The sequence below is a fragment of the Chelonoidis abingdonii genome, chromosome 3 (assembly GCF_003597395.2).
Source record: "Chelonoidis abingdonii isolate Lonesome George chromosome 3, CheloAbing_2.0, whole genome shotgun sequence".
In the NCBI taxonomy this organism is placed as follows: Eukaryota; Metazoa; Chordata; order Testudines; family Testudinidae; genus Chelonoidis; species Chelonoidis abingdonii.
In genome coordinates, this window is record NC_133771.1 from 203021466 (window position 1) to 203043228 (window position 21763).

A 21763-nucleotide genomic window follows, 5' to 3' on the forward strand; every position below is an offset into this window, starting at 1 on the left:
GGAAAAACCTCTAGGGCCTTTTTTTTCATACAGTCATTTACTCTGAATCTAAACCAGCTAGGTTTCATTCGTGAACCTCTCCTCGTCTTGCATTAACTGTCACAGATTTTTGATATATACTGTTTCTACCACTGCTGTACAACCAACAATGCCCACACAAGTATTTGCTCTTACCGCGTCCCAGAGCAAACAATCACAAACATTTTGCTCTTGATACACTATGTAATTTTTTTTACTTGTTGATTTTTTTTAAAAGTGAATAATCAGCTTTTCTTGGCATTCAGTCAGCAGCTCATTTTCTTGTTTTCTTCTAGGATTGAGACTGTTGCAAGAGCTATCTTCTCTTCTGTCTTCTGTTCTGCTAACCGCCTAAGCTCTCTGTGTAGATAAATAATGTTCAGGTTGTGTTGTGTTATATTTTTGCCAAACAGATTACCCTTTAAAAATCAATAAAAGGTATAAAAATCTATTTGTAAAATATGATAATTTGTTTGGTTTATTGAGCTGCGAGAAAGTGGTATGGCTTTTATATTCTAAATTGTTAGCATTTTATTAAATATAATTGATAGATTTGTTTTGCAGAATTTATATGGAGGATTATATTTTGAAAACTGTAAAAATACAAATGAATCATTATAAATGACTCAAAATATTCTGGATTTTTTTTCAGGTTCTGAGTTACATCCATACAGAATGGGATCCACTTGATGCTAGCTTTAGCACTAATCAGCCTTATCAGGTTCACACAGTGGAGCACTCCATCAGCACAGACAAAGAGCCTATGGCTGACAGCTGCATCTATGAGTGGGTTAGGAACAAAATTCAGTGCATGTCAGTCACCAGAATACCACTAAGATCCAGGGCCATCAGTTGTTGCAGGAACATTGCAGAAGACAAGCTGGTCCTGGGCTGTGAAGATTCTTCAGTAATTCTGTATGACGCTCACCAGAGAGTGACTCAGTTAGTCCAGGCAGAACTATTGCCTGCTTTAATAAACTGCCACCCCAGTGGAGCCATATTTCTGGCTGGCAGCTCTCAAGGGGAGCTGCAGCTTTTTGACATGGCATTGTCCCCAATTAAAATACAGCTTTTGGCAGAAGACTGCTCACCTGAAGCAACTTTGCAATTCAGTAAACGGTTTGATGTGTCTAGCAGCCTCATCCAGATACAATGGGCAGCTCCTCACACTGCGTCTGACAGCGACAACAGCTTGGATGTTCATGACCTTCTGTTAATTCGGTTTGACAAAGGACCTTTAGGAGTACTTCAGTTTAAACTTGGTAAGTCACTCAGCACATGTACTGTACATTAAGGTCTCTAGGCAATACCCTTTCTTCACCAGCTTCTCTGATTTTCAAGGAAATCGCTCACTTTAGTCTCAAAATTGCTATGTTCCAAATAAATTTGATGTCCCCTCATACAGTGACTAACGTAATGGAAACCTAACCTGTGAGGGGGGCTTCTAGGTGCAACTACAACAAAAATAGTTTTTTTATTAAAAGTTATTTACATCAGAATTACAAAATCAGAGTTCTTTTCTGAGTGCTTGCATATGCCCATTCCACTTTAGATGCCTTTGCATGAAGACAGAGAGCTTTTTCGCTTACGGGTACCCATTGGGGTGGCTCATGCACCTCCACAGGCTCATGGAACTAGCCAGGGGTATAAAGGGGCAGGGCCATCACAATCCCCCTTTTCACCCCCTTGGTTGGTAGTCAGAATGTGTGTGTGAGCTTCTCACACTCTTTCCTGTTCTCTCCTTAGAAAAACTTTTTCTCAAGTTTTGTAAATTGTGTAATTGTAGTTATAGTTTTAGTCAGTGGTACTCGTTTATGAAAGATTCTTGGTTTTTATCTTATTTTTCTTCAAGTGTTTAGCTAGGTATCGGAACATGCCTAAGTCTCTGGGATTTAAGCACTGTTCTGGCTATTACAAGTCAAGTGATTCAGATAACACAGTCTTCAAGGTGTAACAACAAATTGGTAAATTGATACCGTGTGGCTTTGGCAACCAGCAAAATGTCCGATTTAGCCATATTTTTATTGTTTGAAAAGAGCTAGCCAGGTTGTCACTGTTCTCCAAAAATAGTATTAAAGAAAAATGTTTGCAGATGGCCATCTATTATGAGATAATGCCGCTCCACCATGTCGAATAGTGCTTAGCAGCTGTAAAGCACCAAATAGAGCACTAATTAAAGCGTCTGTTTGATGTTTTTATGCATGTTGTCCATTTAAAAAAATAACCCTCTAAATTATCTGGTGACCTGTCAAACAGAAGGCACTCTGCCGATGTATACCTTGCTTTTCTTCAGTCCTCCCTTGTGGGGTCTACTCACGACAGCTTTCCAGAAAGTACAGCTTTCCCCTTCCTATCTCTAGCACATTTATGTTCTTATTAAGGCAAACAGGCTCTCAGTGCAGGGACTTAGAGGCCTTCCTGCTAATTGCCAGCTTATAAACTTAATTGGACGGTCTCCCTGGGCACTGTTCCTAAATCAATTAGGCAGTGAGTTGGCTCTCACCTTTTTCCCAAGTAGGTCGCTTGGAAGTGCACTACCCAAGAGAAGTCAAGCATCCAAATGGGAAGATGTTGACCTCCACAGTTGAAAGTTATCGCATTTTAAAATTCATTCTGTATATTACTTTCAAATCTCGTCTCTATAGAACACCATGGTTTTCCCTCATATAGTCAGCTAGGCAAATCATAATATAAAGTCCTCTATTTCTTCAGTGTTCTCTTAGCTTTCTCTCTGCTTGCCACGTTAACAAAGTGAAATACTGCACTGATTAGTCTTCGTTGCTGAGATCTGCAATTCTTTAGGCCGCTGTTAATTAATGATTAATATGCATACAAATTATATAAAAATACATAAGAGGCATGTGACGGAAAAACAGACATTCAGCCCTGAATGCTGAAAGCTGTAATTAACTTGCTGGGTTTTGCATATGTGGAGTAGCTAATGTGCTGTATTAGGATACGCTCCTGAGAACCTCCCATCAGCAGTGTCTGTGTATAACAGGATAGTTTAAAGATGCAGTTGTAGTTTCTGAGACAGCGTACATGCTTGAAGTTACATTTGTGCATGAGTACCTTGCTGAATCGGTGTCTATAACAAGAATTTCCCTATATTTGACTCTAAATATCTGTAAATAGGGTACTGTGGCTGTTACAGGTTTTTAACATGCGATATGTTAGAATCAGCAGGTCTATACAAAAAGAATGAAGTTTCAGGGCAATACTGCATATTTGATCCGGTATAAATAGTACTCTCTCTTCAGAGTAATTTGCACTTTTGATTTGCTATAAAGACTCTAAATTTATGGCCTTTCTAAAAATCTGATTTTTTGATTCTACTGCCTGTAACTGCACCCCAAACTATAATTTTAACCCTTTCAGGCCAGGTGATCTTTATGCATAAATTTGTCATCAAAGAGCCACTTCCGCTATCAGGGTAATCTCCAGGAAAGCTTAACTCAGTAACTCAGTGTATTAACCACACAGCATAGTTTTACCAAGTAACTTTGTATGTCACGGTTGATGGTGGCTACTCTTTTTGCCCATGTGCAGTTTTGAAAAATCTAGGCCCTTGTTTTAACCAGTAATAATTTATCTCAAGATTTTCTAAACTGTTCCATAGGAAGGTTAACAAATAATTCCAGTGACTGTGAAAAATAGTTTTTACTTCCAGCTGCCACCACAGATATGTGGACAAGTCTGTGAAGCCTCCAATGCTTTGTCTAGCTAATTTCAATTCAGAAAAATGATGATACCAATCTTGCCCTAGAGAGATAGTGTACTACATTAGATTTCATTAACATATAAATAAATATTTTCATCTTCCCTTCGCAATTAACATCAAGATTACTTACCTTGTGCAATACTTCAAAAACATACTATGAACATTGATGAAGAATAAGGACTACCATAACAATTAAATATTATCATTACCAGAAATACACAGGTATAAACTACATCAATTAAAAATGGCAATTACACAGAGAAAGTACCGATGCAATAAATTCAGGTGTGAAATGTAATCTAGTAGGTAAATGTTTTCTTTAAATGATACTGAAAAAATAAAAAAGGCGTTATTTTATTCTCTTTAATGAACAAAGCCTTTCAAATGGTCTGGAAACATCAGGCATGGCCTACCGGGTTCTCCGAGCCACTTGCTAGTCATTGACATCTGGCTATACCTGTTTTCCAGCTTTCTTGCTTCTTTCGTCTTGTATGCCTGTGCAAACTACATCCACAACTGCATCTGAGAAAGCTTAGTGGGATATGTTTTCTGCAACTTGTCTCTACTCTTCTCCCCTGGAAGAAGGTTCGCTCCTTGCCATCTTTGTGTCTTTGACTGCAATTGTTAGGGTCAGTTTTCTCTTTCCTACTGGTATGTTTTTCTTAAGACTAGGGTTGGGTGACAGTTTCGGAATATCTATGATCATCTTAAAATAAATTTAGTTTCCTTTTTCCTTTAAATGTAAAAAACTGACAATATATTCTCGTAGTAGGTTTCAGAGATATTGTAGAAATATACTGTTTCATGGCTGAAACCATCAGGTCTGACCAGACATCTGAGGTTTTAGGGTAACGGTTTTAAATAGTCCACGAAAACTTATGCTCACATAAATTTGTTAGTCTCTAAGGTGCCAAAAGGACTCCTGTTCTTTTTGCAGATACAGACTAACACAGCTGCTACTCTGAAACCAGTTTTAAATATACATACTGTAACGGCCTTGGCCGGGGCTCAGCTCCCGGTTGCAGGGGCTGAGCGAATGAAGTCGGTAGTCCGAGCCCTTGGGTAGGGCCGGGCGGCGAACGAACAGTTTTCGGGGCTCCGGTCCTTTCGTGCAGGACAGAGCAACAAGTAGTTTAAGGGCTCTGTCCCTTTGGTGCAGGGCAGAGCTACAAGCAGTTTAGGAGCTCCTGCCCTTTGGGCAGGCAGAGCACCTAGCATCAGGGCTCTGGCCCTTGGCACAGGGAGAGCAATAGGCAGTTTAGGAGGCCTGGCCTTGCAGGGCAGAGCACCAAGTCAGTTCTAGGGCTCTGTGCCCTTGGGACAGGGCAGCCCCCCCAAGCAATAGGCAGTTTAGGGTCTGGCCTTGGCAGGGCAGAGCACCAAGCAAGTTCAGAGGGCTGCTGACCCTTTGGACAGGGCAGAGCACCAAGCAAGTTCAGGGCCTTCGGCCCTTTGGACAGGGCAGAGCAATAGGCAGTTTAGGGGCTTCTGGCTATTGTGGCAGGCAGAGAGTAGACACTGGAGGCAATCGGGTTAAGTAAAGGAAGGGGAGTCTGCCACACCTTAAGGGTGGCAGGGGAACGCAGTCCCTCTCACTCCACTGCGTTCCATGCCCGGGGCCCTAGTAGCGGCGGTCGCTGCTTAAGGCAGAGCAGTGGGGAATTCCTGGCCCGAAACACCACTGACGCGTGAGCGGCAGGGTGTCCACGCACCAAACATCACTGACCGGATGTCAGTGGGGATCTGGGCCATGCACGATACGACATCGGCTGGGCCTCTGCGGTCTGATCTGTAGTCAGCCCGCCGGCTGCTTCCAACCTTCCCCTCCCTGGGTACCTGCCCTTCACGGTGTCGTCCAGGGGTTCCCAGATCATTAGGTTCCTCACGGGCTTCAGTGTCTCATGAGGCGGTCCAGTCCATCCTCAGGGTACCGGGGTCCAGGTGGTCCATCCAAGTCCTCAGCGTCCTGGGTTCGGCGGTCTCGGTCCAGTTCCTCGGGTACCGGGGCTAGGCAGTCGGTCCAGTCTCACCATCCGGGGTTCGGGTGTTCTGGTCCAGTCGTTCCGCAGGGGAGCGTCCGATAGGCGCGGCCCCTGTCTATGGTGCTGGCTCCCAGGGAGGTCAGGCAGGACCCCTCCGGAATACCGAGCGTGGGTAACCGGGCCCAGGGAGCTCGGGCACCCACGTCTGCCTCTCCGCGGCCTCCTTCTAACTGAGGGCTGGGACCGGGTTTTTATACTTCCTGTCCCGCCCCCTGACTTCCTGGGGGCGGGAACAGGCAGAGGGGGCCTTGAACTTCCGGTCCCGCCCCTTGACTTCCTGGGGGCGGGGATAGGCAGCCGGGCCTCTGCCTGGGACTGCAGGGTTCCTAGCCTATTCCCTGTCTCAGGAGCGGGGGGGAGGGGACCCCCCTCGCTACAATACTATTTGGCCCTGGTACTCAAACCAGGCACATAGCTGAGAATATTAGCCGTGGTGCATATAGGCTGTAGGTAGCCACATTGATATGATCAGCTGGCTAGTCAATGATAATCTAGAACACTATTTTCTGGAGAATTCTGGGCATGTGCAGAAGTATAGACCCAGGATTGGGGATGCATTATAACTTCAACCTCTAGAGAACAAGAATTGTACATAACTCATCTTCTTTTAGAGTGGGGAGCATGCTGGTCAGTTTATTTCATTATGATAGGTATGTTAACTCTGATTTTAAGCAGTTCTTATCTGGAATTGAAAGATGCACTGATGTTGGTGTCTGTAAAAAGATAGCTGGCCCTTTAAATGAAATCAAGCCCTGCTCTTCTATTCCAGTCCAGATGAGTGCTAGTTTGAGATAATGAGGAGTGCGGGGCTGCCCCTGGGAGTTACAAATAAGAGACAGGCCAAAGTAAAGGGAGAGTGCAGAACCCTGAGAGTGAGGTCTGATCTACACTGAAAAGTTATATCAGCATTGCTATGTCGGTCAGAGGTGTGGAAAAAAAAAACACAGCCCGACCCACATAGCTATGTCAGCATAACCCCCAGTGTAGAGGCAGCTGTGTGGATGGAAGAGGGCTTCTGCTGACACATATAACTTTGTTTGGCAGTTGGTTATTCCTACACTGAAAGCAAACTCCCATCTATCTGCACTGTGTGGCTGTGCCAGTATAGTGTCTGTAGTTCAGATGTACCCAGAGAAAGAGAGAGCCCGAACGAGTGCTCAGAACGAGAGCAGGGCTGGGCTCAGAGCTTCAAGGAAGGGATGACCCTGAAGGAGGGAGCGGTAACAGTTCCCTAGTGAGCAGTGGCGCCAGATCCAGCTGGTGAAAGCAGAAAACAGGGAGGCAATCAGGGGAGTCACCTCCAGAGAGGGCTGGAAAGGGAGATGCCTGCTGACTCTCTGAGCCAGACAGCTGAAGCCTGAGGGTCAGAGGACTGACGGCTGGAGACTGGATGACCCTGATGATGTCTCCAGCCAGGAACTAGAGCCAAGCCTGAGAATGAACCAGGGCAGAAAATACCCCAGCAAGAAGGGCTGGGGGGGAGGCCTGGTGAGAGATGCTAGAGCCGTACCTGAGAGTCTGAGTGCAGTGAGAAGTGCCAGAACTGTACTTGGTGTGTTGATAGACTGTTGGGACTTGAAGATTAAATGTAGTGTTTGGTCTATGCTGGGGAATTCTGGATTATGGTTGTGTGACTTTTGTAATAAATTAACCCCACAAAGGAATATTTATATTTGGAAAGCTTGCGTAGAGTTACTGTGGGCTCTGGAATTGGGAAATAGAGGAAGGGGCTGCATGCAGGGCCACCCTGAGGACACAAACGGGCATCCTGGAGACGGCCACTCTTTCATATTGTCTCACAAGGTCACATTCTTCCCTATAATTAAATACTGAAGAAATGCCTCAAGTAGGGGATTTTGCTGAGCTGGAGGTAACTTTTATGTGTGACACCTAATGGGGAGGCTCTGACTGTTTACTGTAGGATCAAAGAAGATCCCATAGCACTTTCGTTCTCAGAGTGTTAGAACTTGATCTCAACTTCCTTTAAGGTCAATGGATCCCAAACTCATAATGTCCTAGTATAATTCCAACCCCAATATTTATATGCTGGCCTACCAAAAAAATTCCTTTGAAGTTACATAAGAACTGTTATACCTAATCAAACCCATGGCTCATCTGGTTCAGTATCCCATCTCTTGCAGGAGTCATCACACGAGTCTTCAGAGGAAGGTGCAAGAACCCGGCTGTAGGCAGATACAGGATAATCTTTCCGCCACATTATGTTTCATTGTAATCTCCAATAATCAGAGATTGCCTTAAGCCCTGAAACACAAGGTTTAATATCTCTTCCAAAATCTTTGTGAGCATTAGCTATTCTAAACACCGGATATTCTTTTTATCTATATAAATGTCCAATCCCTTTTTGAAATTTGCTACATTCTTGGCTCCAATGACATCTTGTGGCAATGAGTTCCACAGTCTAATTCCACATTTTATGAAAAGTATTTCCTTTATCAGTTTTGAATTTGTCACCTTCCAGTTTCATTGAATATCACCTTTGTTCTTACTTTATGAGAACAGATGTTCTCAGGCTACCTTCTCTATATCATGTCCTCGCTTAGTTGTCTCCTTTCTAAGGTAAATCACCCCAGTCTTTTTAATTTCTCTTCATTAGTTTTTCCATAACCATACTTGCCTCCCTTCTTTGAACCTCCTGCAGTTATACAATATCCTTTTTTAAATGGTGCACAGAGTATTCCCGATGAGACTGCACCACTGATTTACATAAAGGCACTATAGTATTTTCCTCATTGTTCTCAATCCCAATCCTTATGCATCCTCTTATTTTGTTTGTTTTTCTAACCAGAGCTGCACACTGAACAGAGGTCACTGAACACTGCACAGAGGTCCTCACTGAGCTGTCTGTGATTCCCAGTTCTCTTTTCTGAGTTGATACACTTAATTTAGAACCTTGTAAAGTATATGAATAACTTTTATATTTTTCCTTCCAATATTCATTAATCTGCATTCATGACATTGAATTTCATTTGTCATCATGTTGCCTATTCACCTAGCTTGGTTAGGTCCCTCTGAAGTTCTTCACAGTCCTTTCTGTCCTTGATTCCCCATTTGTGCATCACGTGCATGCATCTTCCATGTCATGTCCTAATATAGTTGGTGGCCATCCCACTGTCTTTAGCACAGCAAGAAACCAGACAGTTCTATGGTGGGATCATCTATGAGGTGGTTGTTGTTTACATCAGAACCTGCCTATTGCATCCACCAGGTGTCTTATGGATTAAAGTCAGCTTCTTCAACCACCCAGAATGGTTGGCGGGACTAAGAGCGAGGGTAAGGAGGGTGAACAAGGTTGTCATGGCGCAGGAGCTTTTGGTTACCAAGAGCTTTCTTGTACTCACACAATGTAGCCATCTCTCACCGGATGGTTTAGGAGGGATGTTAGCAAGGACTGGAACCAAGGCAGTGGGGAGGACTTCAGGGTGCCAGTTACAAGTCTTATAGCTGGATATCAGTGAGACCCGTGTGTGAGCTTCTTTCCCAAACAGGTGCACAGTACTCAGCTGTGGAATAAACTAAACCCGTGTTGCCATTCGTAGCATTTGAGCATCACAACCCCAGCTAGATCCTGCTAGCTTTTTGGATGATATTGGTGCAACACTTCATTTTATGACTCACCTGTTTCAGATGTTGTTGATAGGTAAGGCTGCAATCGAGGGTGACTCCTAGATAGCAGGGGTTCAGTTCGTGAGTGATTGCCTTGCCACAGAAGTTTACATTCAGCATCTTCGCTTTGGAATTGCTGAGATGGAAAGCTGATGATGCTGTTTTTAATGGGCTGGGTTTGAGCACCCAGTACCTAAAGTAGTTTTCCATCCTCTTGACCATTTAATCCTACTCTTTGCTTTCTGTCTCCTACCTGTTTTTTGATCCATGACAGTACTTCCCTCTGACTCCAGGACTAGGTAGCTTCTTTAATAACCTCTTGTGGGGGGACCTTATCAAAGACCTTTTGAAAGTCTAAATAAATAGTTACTGGTTCTCGTTTATCCACTATTCTATTGATATGTCCAAAGAACTCTAATATATTAGAGAGACATGATTTTCCTCTGCAGAAACTGTGTTGGTTAGACCTTATCATCTCATGATCATTTAGGCATTTTTTATTTTCTTTTTAATTATCATTTCAATCAACTGACCGTGTACAGATGTATGGCTTCCAGGACTGTAATCTCCCGTATCACCTCTATACATTTAAAAATACAGATACAGCATCTACTACTCTCCAATCTTCTGGAACAATGGGTGTTTTATTCAGAGACTGCCTATTCTTGTTAGCAGCTCAGCCACTTCACATTTAAGCTCCTTCAGTACTTCTGGATTTGTACCATCTTGTCCTGGTGATGTACTTCTTTTTAAATTACTGGTTTGTTCCAGCACCTCCTCTTCAGACACTGCAGTTTGGTTTAACATCATAGGGGGAGGTAAAGTACCTGCAGGCTTCCTGCTTCCAATATACTGTTTTTTAAAAAGTCTTACTGTTTGTTTTTGTACTTTTAGCTATTTGCTTTTCAAAATCCATTTAGTCCCTTCTATTTTCCCTCTTGTATATTGCCTGCTGTCATCTGTGCCCCTGTTTACTGGCTTCACTAGGATCAGAGTTCCAAACTTGGAAGGATTTCTGTTTGGTTCACATAGCCTCTTGAACCTTGCCATTGGCTTGCTCTTTACCTTTCTGGTTCCCTCTTTGTTTGGTCTAATACATGTCTTCTGAGTCTCTGTTGCTGTTTTTAAGTAATATCTATGCCACGTGTAAGGATTTTATTTCCTTTATTTTTGATTTTAGGGGCTTTTTGACTTGCCATCTTATTTGATTGAGTTCTCCCTTTCTAAAGTTTATCATCACTGTGTAACCTCTTGGTTCTTTACCTCCTCCTAGGATGACGATAAACCTAATTATATTGTGGTCACTATTACTTAGTAGCTGAGCAGCTGTTGCTTCTTGAATTAACTCCTCTGCGTTACTTAAAACTAAGCTGAGAATAGCCTTTCCTCCTGCGTGCTCTAGAACTAGCTGGTCCAGGAAGCACTCACTTAAGTTGTCAAGAAACTGTTTCTCTAAACTTTACGCTATTCTTTGCTTTCTGTCTTCTCTAATAATACCTTCTTACCTGGCAGAGACATTGTGAAAATTCATTTTATTAACGTATGTGAGGAATCCAGGTACTATGGTGATGAGCACCATATAAAAAACCTGTAAATAATTTAAGATAAACAAATAATATAAACTGTTATGTACTGTTGCTGTGCTGGTAAGTATATGCCACAATCCCTGCCCCATACATGGATGCATTTCACTTTTGGGTTTTCTGCACCATGTAAAATATATAGGCTAAATATGTTTAGATAAAAGGTTAGGATGACCAGATGTTCCGATTTTATAGGGACAGTCCCGATTTTTGGATCTTTTTCTCACATAGGTACCTATTACCCCCTACCTCCTGTCCCAATTTTTGACACTTGCTATCTGGCCAGCCTGTAAAAGGTGCTGTACAAATGTACTACATAATATTTAAACATAAAACTCATTTACTTATTAAAATCTGAATTAATAAGGAACAATATTTGTAACTGCTGAAAAATAGAGAATCATTTTTCTACAATGCTATGGTGCTATCCTTGGCTTTAATATTTCCTATGACAGGTGTCATCACAAGAGGACGGCTGGGCCCTGTGGAAATCATCCACCAGTATGTTCGTTATGATGAAATATATGAGGCGGTTAGTGTCCTGAGCAGCATGAACTGGGACACTATGGGTCATCAGTGTTACATAAGCATGAGTGCCATTGTAAATCACCTTCTTAGACAAAAGCTGACGCCAGAGAGAGAAGGTCAGAGTTTGGTTGTATTTCATAAATATTTATACTTATATTTTAAAATCTATACTTGAATGATTTTGATAATACATATTGGCTTTTAAAAGAAGGCGCAATATTTACTAGATCCTGGCTAGTCAGAATTATGCTTTGCTATTCTACAATCAAATGTCATTATTATATAGATATTTTAATAAGATTATGCACACACAAGTTGCATTTTAATTCATATTAATAGTAAGGAAGGTGTAATAACACATATATTACATAGTATATACACATGCATCTTTGTGTTGTTTATATGAAAATATATGATACAGTAATTTTATCTATCTAGCGATGTATCTATCTATCTATCTAGCGATAGACAGACAGACAGACAGACATCTTATATTGAAATCAGTGAGTAATGTTGGCCAGTACAGAAGTCAAATATTGATTTTATATCAATATTTAGAACCGGCACCAAATTAAGGAAGGCCATTGTCATGGGGAGGGGACAGGAGTATTTAGTTCAGTTTGGGGGTATTTGCAAAAAGAACGGTCTTTCAATGCAACAGCCAGTGTCTTTTTTCACACTCCCTGTATCTCCTGCAAACCTTAGGACCACTACACCTCCACTCACTGTAACCTCCCTGTCCCCTGCAGTGATTCCTGACATCTCCCACACGAAAGGATGAATTTAAGGCTCAGCCTCATCTCCGCTGGACCCTGGTGTGATGGCTTCCCACTGAATTGTATATTGGAATGCGACAGACTCCAAAATTTAGAGTACAACAGTTGAGTGACAAGGTGTCATGCCATGGCCCAGCAAGAATACAACTGTGTACCAGGCTTATCTTTTAGGGGAAGAAAGGCTAGTGCTAGTGGATGTGATGAGTTATAGATCTTAGGCAAATTGTAAGCTGCCCAGCTTGCTCTCAAACCATCAGTTGGCCATCCCTGTTTTACAGCATGAGCTGTGAGTCAGATTACCATAACCTCCACTCTGCAAATGTACAGCGCTAAAATCTTGTCTTAATAGAACACACTTTTAAAGTAACCAGTGGAAAAAATAGGCTCTTCTTGAATCTGTTATAAAAATATGCACATTCTAAATAGATATCTGTGTATTTTCTCCCCATGCAGCTGCCTAATGCTGTCTTATGACAGGCCGAATTTTATTCCAGCCTGGATTTATTCTATATGAATCTAACAAATTTGACATGGTAATTTGTTTTCTTTTTATTAGTGAAATCCAGTGAGCCCTTTTATTTGTAGCAGTATGGCGGTTATCTCTGAGATCTTTATTTCTGTCTTCAACATCAAGCTGGGCTATCTAATGAATATATAACTGTGCTAGTAGTTACCCATATCCCATGTAGGTTGGCACATTTCAGAAGTACAAAACATACCGTCAGGAAAACAGCAATAGCAAGAGAGTATGGCTTGTTTTCTCAATGACATTGCTGTAGTCAATTTTAGTCTAAATTGACTGTGCTTTGAAAGAAAATACCTTTAAGGTTTATCTTATCTTACCGTTTAGATTGAAGATAATGTAAAACCTAATTTACTAACACTTCGCCCATGTTTATAAGGCTGTATTATAGGAGCATTTAAGTGCTGTCAAACCTAATAAAATAAAATGTAACTATGCTTAGAACTAAAGAGCCGTTATCACTAGATGCAGAAATGGTTAGTTCAAACAAAAGTTAATAGCAGTAAATCAATGCGATTTTGTCTGCCTAATGAGATAATGAGTCAGGTGTACTCTGTTTTAATGCAAACACACAACTCTACCCAATAATAATAATAGGGCTTGCAAATCCACCTTTACAGGAAAATCTGTCCCAATGTATCAAGTTCTTTCAGTGATTTGAGAAAGATGGAGGCTTTCATCAATCATTTGGCCCTATACTTAGGAACATATACCTCGCACTGACTCCCAGACAACAATCACATCATATAATGACGTTCATGTTATTCATCATTCAAGTAGCCCCACCAAGACACTTAGGACACAAACACTTCAAGTAGTTATAAATAATGGAAGAAAAACACATTTTATGTTAAAAAATATGTAAAGCCAAAGTGCTGTTGTCAAGAAAGGGGGACTCACAAAAAATTCTTCTGTAGAAGAAGGGCCTCATTGTCTTCTCACTTAACAATCATTTTAAACCAGTGTAACTCCCTTGACTGCGGTGACCACCTAGTGGTCAAATGCACAGTGGTGAACCCTGAAAAGGTGATCCTCATTATTCTTTCCTGAGTAGAAAAGAGAAAAGCTGAGTTAATTGGGAGTTAATTTTTACTGATGAACTTGTTCAAACTGTATTGTTCTTATGAGTCACTGTTTTCATTATCCGTATCTGGCAAGAGCTTGGTTCCTTATAGATTACTTAACTTTTGACAGCTTTTTGTTGCTCATAGTCTTTGTCAATGCTACGGCATGTGAAAGTTTATACACAGGTTTGTTTTTGTACCAGCTGTCGTATTTTAATTTCATCTTTCCTGTGACAAGCTCACATTTCATCTGTGTTTGAGAAACCTGACGGATGGCAAACATGAGCAACCTGTTGTAATTGAAGCAGTTTCACTTGTTTCATTGCTGTTATGTTTGAACTCCACAGCACAGCTTGAAGCAAGCCTTGGAACCTTTTATGCTCCAACAAGACCCCTGTTGGATATGACTGTGTTGGAATATAGAGACCCAATCAGCAGATATGCAAGAAGGTTCTTCCACCACCTGCTCAGGTGATTGACAGCTTCAACTTTTATTAACTTCAAATTAATTGCACATTTCAATAACCGCCCACTTTATTGTGGTTAACGTTTTCCAAAAGGACCACCCCGGAAAAAAATGCATTCATTGCCATTGTTTATTTAGCTTGCACTTCATTCCTTTCAAGTGTGATGTTGTAGATAAAGTGCTACTTAGAACTCTTCTATCATCAATACACTTTAAAATGAATCAACCTTTCCCTTTTAATTTGATAGAAAGAAGAAAGTATACTTACAGAGCGATTTATGGGCAGACTACTTTTAGACTAACAATTGGAATAGCTTACAAACTAGGAAGAAACATTGAGTTTTAATTGATGCTAAAAAATGCAAATGAGCAGTGTGTGGTCCAAGATATTTTTGACTTTGAGCCCTGGAAATCTGAGTCTTTTGTTCTTCCCACCTTCAGATTTCTCACTTAAGAAATAGTATTCCAGGTCATAACCTTACTGCCCATATTATTATTTGAATAATACAACCTTCAGTACAGTTTAAGAAACTAAATTCAGTTTCAGCCACAAGAATAAAGGAGTAAGAAGAAATGTTGCTGTGACTTGTAATTCATACAGTGATTTCAAAATGTCGTAAAACCAAATTTAGCTGTGGTTCTATAACATTGATGTACTTGTAGAGTTTTGATCAATAATAAATTAACGGCCTAGGTTTTTTTGAATGGCTATAAATGTTAGCATAGAAATGCAACTGAAATTTTCGCTCTGTTCTTTACTTAGAAGCTATTCAATTAATACAAATAAGGTAGAAATTCTTTGCCTCGGTGATAAATAAGAAAGTTACACCATATTTTTATACAGGGGTCTGCCTGAAAGAGTAAGACTCACACACTTAAAAATGAAAGCACCCATTTTCTGTGTCTCATTAGAATTATATGCAAAATTATGAACTGTCAATTATTTTGGAGGTAAATTTAACCTCTGTCAGAACTCAGAGATAATTTTCTTTTAAAACTGGAAAGCTGAAAAGGGATAATCTTTATACTAAACTAGTCCACAAAAAGGCCAAGGGAATGTTTCTAAATTGATGAAATTTCATAATATTAGCATTATAATATGATACTTTAAGGACAGAACCTTCAACCGAGTTCACTGCCAGATACACTTATGGTGTTAGGTACAAATTGTGTCCTTGCTCTTCAGAGGGAAGCAGTGGGGAGGATGCAGTGCTATAATGGCCAAATGGAGGTGCTCTGGGCAATTTTGTCTGCACAGAGTAGATACAGAAAGAATGCCTCAGAGATTGCTGCGAGGTGCTCTTTATAGCTGCTGGTGAAAGGTGTATCCTCTCTGACTTGAGAGCTTGCTGCCAAATGCTATCAGGCATGCAGAGGCATGGGGCCCTGACTAAGCTCTCAACCCTTGAGGCTGTAGAGCATGGCTGGGTGCAGTGAGCCAATCTCTCCTCCTCCCACCGCCACCCCCGCCTCAGCAATCAGGGAGCCTCAGTGTCAGTATGTTGCCTGGAAACTGTGGCGTGGGGGCAGGGGCTGGACAGAAGGCTATCCCAGTGTGCTGTACCTCCCCCACCGGACAAGACAGAATGTAGCCCTTAATCAGTTCTGGAATTCCTATTCCTAATACTGTAGTGGTTTGTGGAACAAATGGATGCTATTTTGTTGTCTTCCTATTGTCAGTAGGATTTGTATTCAGTGGAATCCAAGTGATATGATCATGTGATTGTTGGCAGAACAGATGGTAATGCTTTATCTGAAAAGACATAATTTAAATACAGAATGAAATGTTCAGAAATGGGAGCTTTTTCTGATAGAAAGCAAAAAACCAGTCTCCATAGCTGATCTTTATTTTATTAAAGTGGTTCTGTCTTAACTGGGGTTTATTTCCTGCTTCCTTTGAGGTGTTTCATTAAGTGGCTAGAAATAATTTGATTGTACGCTAAATGTAACCTGTATTCAGGGACGGCTCTAGCTTTTTTGCTGCCCCAAGCACGGCAGTCAGATAGCCTTCAGTGGCACGCCTGCGGGAGGTCCCCGGTCCCGCGGATTCGTTGGCTTGCCTGCAGGAGGTCCACTGGTCCTGCGGCTTCGGTGTACCCCCCGCCGAATTGCCGCTGAATCTGCAGGATCAGCAGACCTCCCACAGCCAAGCTACCAAAGGCTGCCTGACTGCCGCCCTCACAGAGACCGGCAGGGCGCTCCCCGTGGCTTGCCGCCCCAGGCACGCACTTGGTGCGCTGGTGCCTGGAGCTGCCGCTGCCTGTATTATAGATTTAAAGTAACACTGGTAAACCAACTTGATCACTTATATCATTTAGACATAAAAAAGGGTATGTCTTCAGAGCAAACTAAGCCTGGGGTCTGTGTGACCCATGCCTGCAGACTCAGTATTTCCAAGCCCACACTTGAGCATCCACACTGCACTGGAAACCTGATCCCCACAACAGTGCTGATGCATCCATACTGCACTGCTCAGACCTGAGTCAGAATTTCAGCTTCTGTGAGTGTGAACCATTGTATCCCAGGGTTCTAGTGCCCTTACCAGCCAAAGCCACTCTAGGGCTTGGTTTGTAGTGAGTCGTAGGAGAACTTGTCTGTCCATCCCATTGGAGTTGACCAGAATTGTTTTGGGTGGTTTTAGCCTACCAGCATGTCCAGTCAAGCTATTTTGCATCCATGTGCTCTCAGCAACCAGAGCCATCAACATGGATTTAGAGCCAGTGGAAGAACTTCTCCATCTTATGCTGCTCAGGCAGAGCGTCTGCAAGACATTGGTGGACATTTTGGCGGCATTTGCGAGGGGGATACTGACATGCCAGCCTGTTGCCTTAGCCATAGATTCCCACTATGTAGACCAGTGTTTCTGGAGCAGGGCCACAAGCACCGACTGGTGGGATCACATCATCATGTGGACCTGTGGTGACCAATAGTGAGTCCAGCACGTTCACATAAAGTAAATGTTCCAGAGGTTTGGGATCAGCTTGCTCCAACTCTCCAGAAACAGGACATCCTCATGAGGGAGGCCACAGAAATCCAGAAGCAGGTTGCTATAGCCCAGTGGAAGCTGGTTACCCCACACTGCCACAGGTCTGTGGCTAACCAGTTGGGATTTGGCAAATCAACTGTGGGCGTTGTTGTGGCAGAGGTTTGTGAAGCAATCAGGACTGTGACCTAGCCAAAGGTTGTGGGCATTACAGATGTTCCTGAAATAATTGCTGGCTTTGAGAGAATGGACTTTCCAAACTGTGCCGATGCCATCGATGGGTCTCATATGCCTGTAGTTTTCCCTCTGCAAGCATGAGTTCATAAACTGCAAAGGTTACTACTACATCATTAAGCAGGCCCTGACCACGGGGGCAGATTCATGGACACTAAAGTGGGATGCAGTAGCAGGTTGCGTGATACCAGGATATTTAAGAGATCAGGACTTTACCTTCCTGGACAAAATGGACCATTGTTCTCACCAAATGACATTGTTATAAATAGCCACTGTTCCCTCTGTTATACTAGGGAACCCCACTTACCCCTCTTGCCATGGCTTATAAAACTGTACCCTTATTTCACAGGACCTGACAAAAGGAAGGTCAGCTATATGCTCAGTAATTGTAGGATCATTGTAGTAGAATGTATATTTGACCAATGGAAATCCCATTGTCACTGCCTTCAAAACTGTTTGGATACCAGTGTCATTAGTGCAGTTCACATTACTGTGATCAGCATTGTTTTGCACAGTGTCAGCAAAGAAAAGGGGGGAACCTTTTAGCCAGGAGTGAACTCAAGACACTGCCAGATTTCTGAATGGTACACACAGCCAGGCAGTGCACCTGTTGTGACTGGTGCTGGATCTATATGCACAGTGGAAATCAGAGATGTTTTGTGCATGCATGTAGTGTGTTTATATGGTCCTGTACATGAGGTGGAATTAAACGGTATTTGGGGTCATCAAACAGCCATCAAATGGCAATGGGTCACTGCCAGCCCAACCGGAACAGTAGGTGGCAGGTGCTGTAGATGAAAGGCTTTGTATCCCATTACAAATGCCTTGAGAGACCTGTTTCCAAATCAGTGAAATAATAGGCCTTCATTTCTTGGTGCCCAGCTTGAGACACCTTAAAGGGGCCTGATTTTCAGAATATGGTGGGCACTGGATATCCGGCCCCTTTAAGGTGTCTCAAATTGGACACCTAAAAATGAAGCTACCCAAAAACACTGCTCATGTCCAAAAACGTAGGTCATAACCAATTGTGATAGCACAGAATATGAACAGCAAAGAGATGAAAGTAAATCACTACTAGAAGGAAATAAAATGCAAATTACAACATGTAATTTTAATGCAGCCACATTGTTTCTGTCTGTTATTATAAAACTAAGGGCCCAATCTGGCAAGCCACTGAGCTTCCTCTGTGTCCATTGAATTTGATGGGAGTTGAAGAGTTTTGCAGAAGCAGGCCTTAAATCATGAGAATGGAATACCTTTGAATGCAAGAGTTTTATATACAAAATGAAAATTAAAGGCCTCTTAAACGGAGGTGAAAAGCTATCAAAAGACTGTTTCTCACCAGCATGACAGGAACATAAGGGCTTGTCCTGGGGAGACATAAAATTGGATGTATGGTATGAATAACTATTTTCACTTCAAATTTGAATTCTTATCTATAAATAAAATACAGGAGCTGAATTACAAGCATCAAATACATCTTTGGTGTTTCTTGGACTTCAAAAAAACAGTCTCCTAATTTATTATAATATCACCATGTATTTAATGCATTATGAATACAGAACATGGAGAGGATGGAATAGTTATTTTTCAGTTGTTAGGAATGACATTAGATAGCTGACTCATAGCTTTGCTTTGCTCCACTCAAGCATTCATAAATTGTTCTTGTCATATTTCCTAATGCATGAAAATAACTTGTTTATTTTGCACACATACACGCCCATGCTCTGTGTTTTATTCAGAACATGTCTGTTTCTGTCTCGCTTTCTCTCTTTCACACGCAACATGCACACATACATTCTGAGAGTAACATTTCATGACCTGGAAATTAAGGCCCTTACATTAACATCTAAACTGCAGCTGCAGAGTTGGCACGAGTCAGAATATAGCCAGCAGATCAGCATTTACAATTTGTCCTTTTCTGCCTTATAGCTGGTGTCCATTTTGGTGTTTGTGGAATTTACATTTTAAAGAATTTGAAGCTTTTATCTCTGTTACATGCAGATCATAGAAAATATTTTAAGGTTCAAGGACAACTTGGATCTCAAAATCTGTTTATTCTGCAAAAAGAATATAGTTGTATTTTTGTCTGGGATGAAAATGAATTACCTTACAAAACAAAGTGATGTTGTAATTACTTGTGTGTGCCTATCCCTCCCTCATAGACAAGCAGCAGATCTGATCAGATGCACACTTAAAAATACCGGATAAGTCATCGTGTCCAGCCTGAGGCTGAAAATGAAGCTTGGCCTCTCACCTCAATTTTACTGTAATTACCACTGCACTGCAGTTACACCTTGTAAGGTCCCCTCGAGAGCCAGGTCCTCTATTCCCAAAGTAGGGCGCAATTGAGTGGAGTCAGAAGAAGAATTTAGTAAAGTTGTGAGCAAATAAATGCAGAAGTGCAACGGCATAACCCCATACACACAAAAGCAGTGCTTAAACATGGAACTCTCTCTGGCAGCCAGTCACCTCTAAGGGAAGAGAGAAGACAGAATATCTGTGACAGTAGGACAGAGTAGAAAAAGGCCTAATTCCTCCCAGTGCTGTCTCTTATGTGAGGCACTCCACCGTCTGCTGGCCAGTCCCAGGACACCTGAAGAGTGTACCAGTGCTCTCCTTAACTTACACCAATAACTGCCTTTTAGGGACCATTATACAGCCAGAGATCACTGGAAAACAAGGGGATCTGTGAGTGCCTCTGGCAGGCCTCTAAACTAGGGGGTCTGGAAAACTCCCTCCACCCTATAAGGATAGATTTCCAGGCCTTTTGCCTCTGTGGGAGTGGGAGATTAGGAGAGATGATGGGTTAGGATAGAGCCTTATGTGTCTAGGAGTGTACGCCTTTTTTTTTTTTATGGCACCCGGAGTTTGGCAAGGCATGGTGTTTTCATTGTATTAATAGCTAGTGTTGTCATGAAATGTTTTTATAAACATTAATGATAACAGTACAGGAGCATGTAAGCGTGTGTCTTCCTCTCTTAAGGAGACTCTCTTGGATGTCATTTGTTTTTTTTGCATAGTATGGGTATGGCAACCCTTCAAGGGTTAATTATGCCCTTGGATGCAATTCCCACTCAACTCAACCAAATTTCCTCAGGTCTCAATAAGGGCAGAATGTAGCAGGCACATAGACTGGTGAAATTACCATCCTCTAGAGAGTATTATATGAGTTCACTGTTTTTGCCATCTTGTAAAAGCGATCAAAGCCAGAGGTTTTCATATGCATGCTGCAGTCACTGACAGGAATTTCAGTCACAATGATCCAAGCGCGCATGAAAAAACTTCCCCGAGCCATGCTTCCCGACCTGCTTGAGAAACCAGAATAGGGTTGCCACCTTGACTTCACTAGATGTGTATTTTCCAGTTAAATATTACACCCAGTGAGTGTATAGTGCCTTTGTTTCGGTAGTATTGCTAATGAATTTTTCTTAAGCCAGCTCCACTACAGGTTTCAATTTCAGTCAGATACTTTGAAGCCATGTGACTGGGTCTGAGATTTAATTCTCTGGTGAAGATCACAGAATAAGCAAAATTGGGCAAAATACCAGAAAAGAATAAACAGGACAATATGATTCCCTAGGGAGCCAATCCTATGCACCGTTAGCCACAGGCATTTCTGTAGCCTCACAGAAAAAAAGATCCTGGGCCAGATTTTGTGGTGCACCTCATGGAAGGCACACCCTAGAGTGGGGGAAGGTGACTGTATGTTGTCTCTGGGATTCTGGGCCTGACCCCCAGTATACTTGGACCAGTCCAAAGGGCCACTCTAATTTACTGCAGCTTCCCACAGTCACTTGTGGGCTGCTGCATGGCCCAGAATGGGAATACTGCAGAGTTCCTGTCATAAATAGATAGCTAAGGGTTAATGTTTCTTTCACCTGTAAAGGGTTAACAAAGGGAACCAAACACCTGACCAGAGGACCAATCGGGAAACCGGATTTTTCAAAGCTCAGGGACGGAATGTTTGGGTCTGTGTCTTTTGTCTGTCTCTCAGCTATGAGAGGGGTCTTTCTATCTTCAAGCTTCTAATCTTCAGTTTCAAAGTTGTGAGTACAAAGTAGAAAAACAATTAGGCCTGTTATGCGTTTTTGTATTACATGTGTGTGTTGCTGGATTGTTACATCTGTATCTCTTTCGATTGAATAAGGCTGTTTATTCATTTTTTCTTTTTAAGCAATTGGCCTTGTATTATTGTACC

At 42.0% G+C, this 21763-nt stretch overlaps 1 protein-coding gene across 5 annotated transcripts in view; it reads left to right on the top strand.

The window, feature by feature from the left end:
- The window catches only part of WDPCP (WD repeat containing planar cell polarity effector), a 244455-nt gene that overhangs the window by 127755 nt on the left and 94937 nt on the right, over positions 1-21763 (top strand). For all 5 annotated transcript variants that reach the window (XM_032763269.2, XM_032763270.2, XM_075064464.1 and 2 more), the window contains exons 10-12: positions 671-1280; positions 11444-11632; positions 14227-14350. In XM_032763269.2, the coding sequence (XP_032619160.1) occupies positions 671-1280; positions 11444-11632; positions 14227-14350 (923 nt within the window). The remainder of the gene's footprint in view (positions 1-670; positions 1281-11443; positions 11633-14226; positions 14351-21763) is intronic.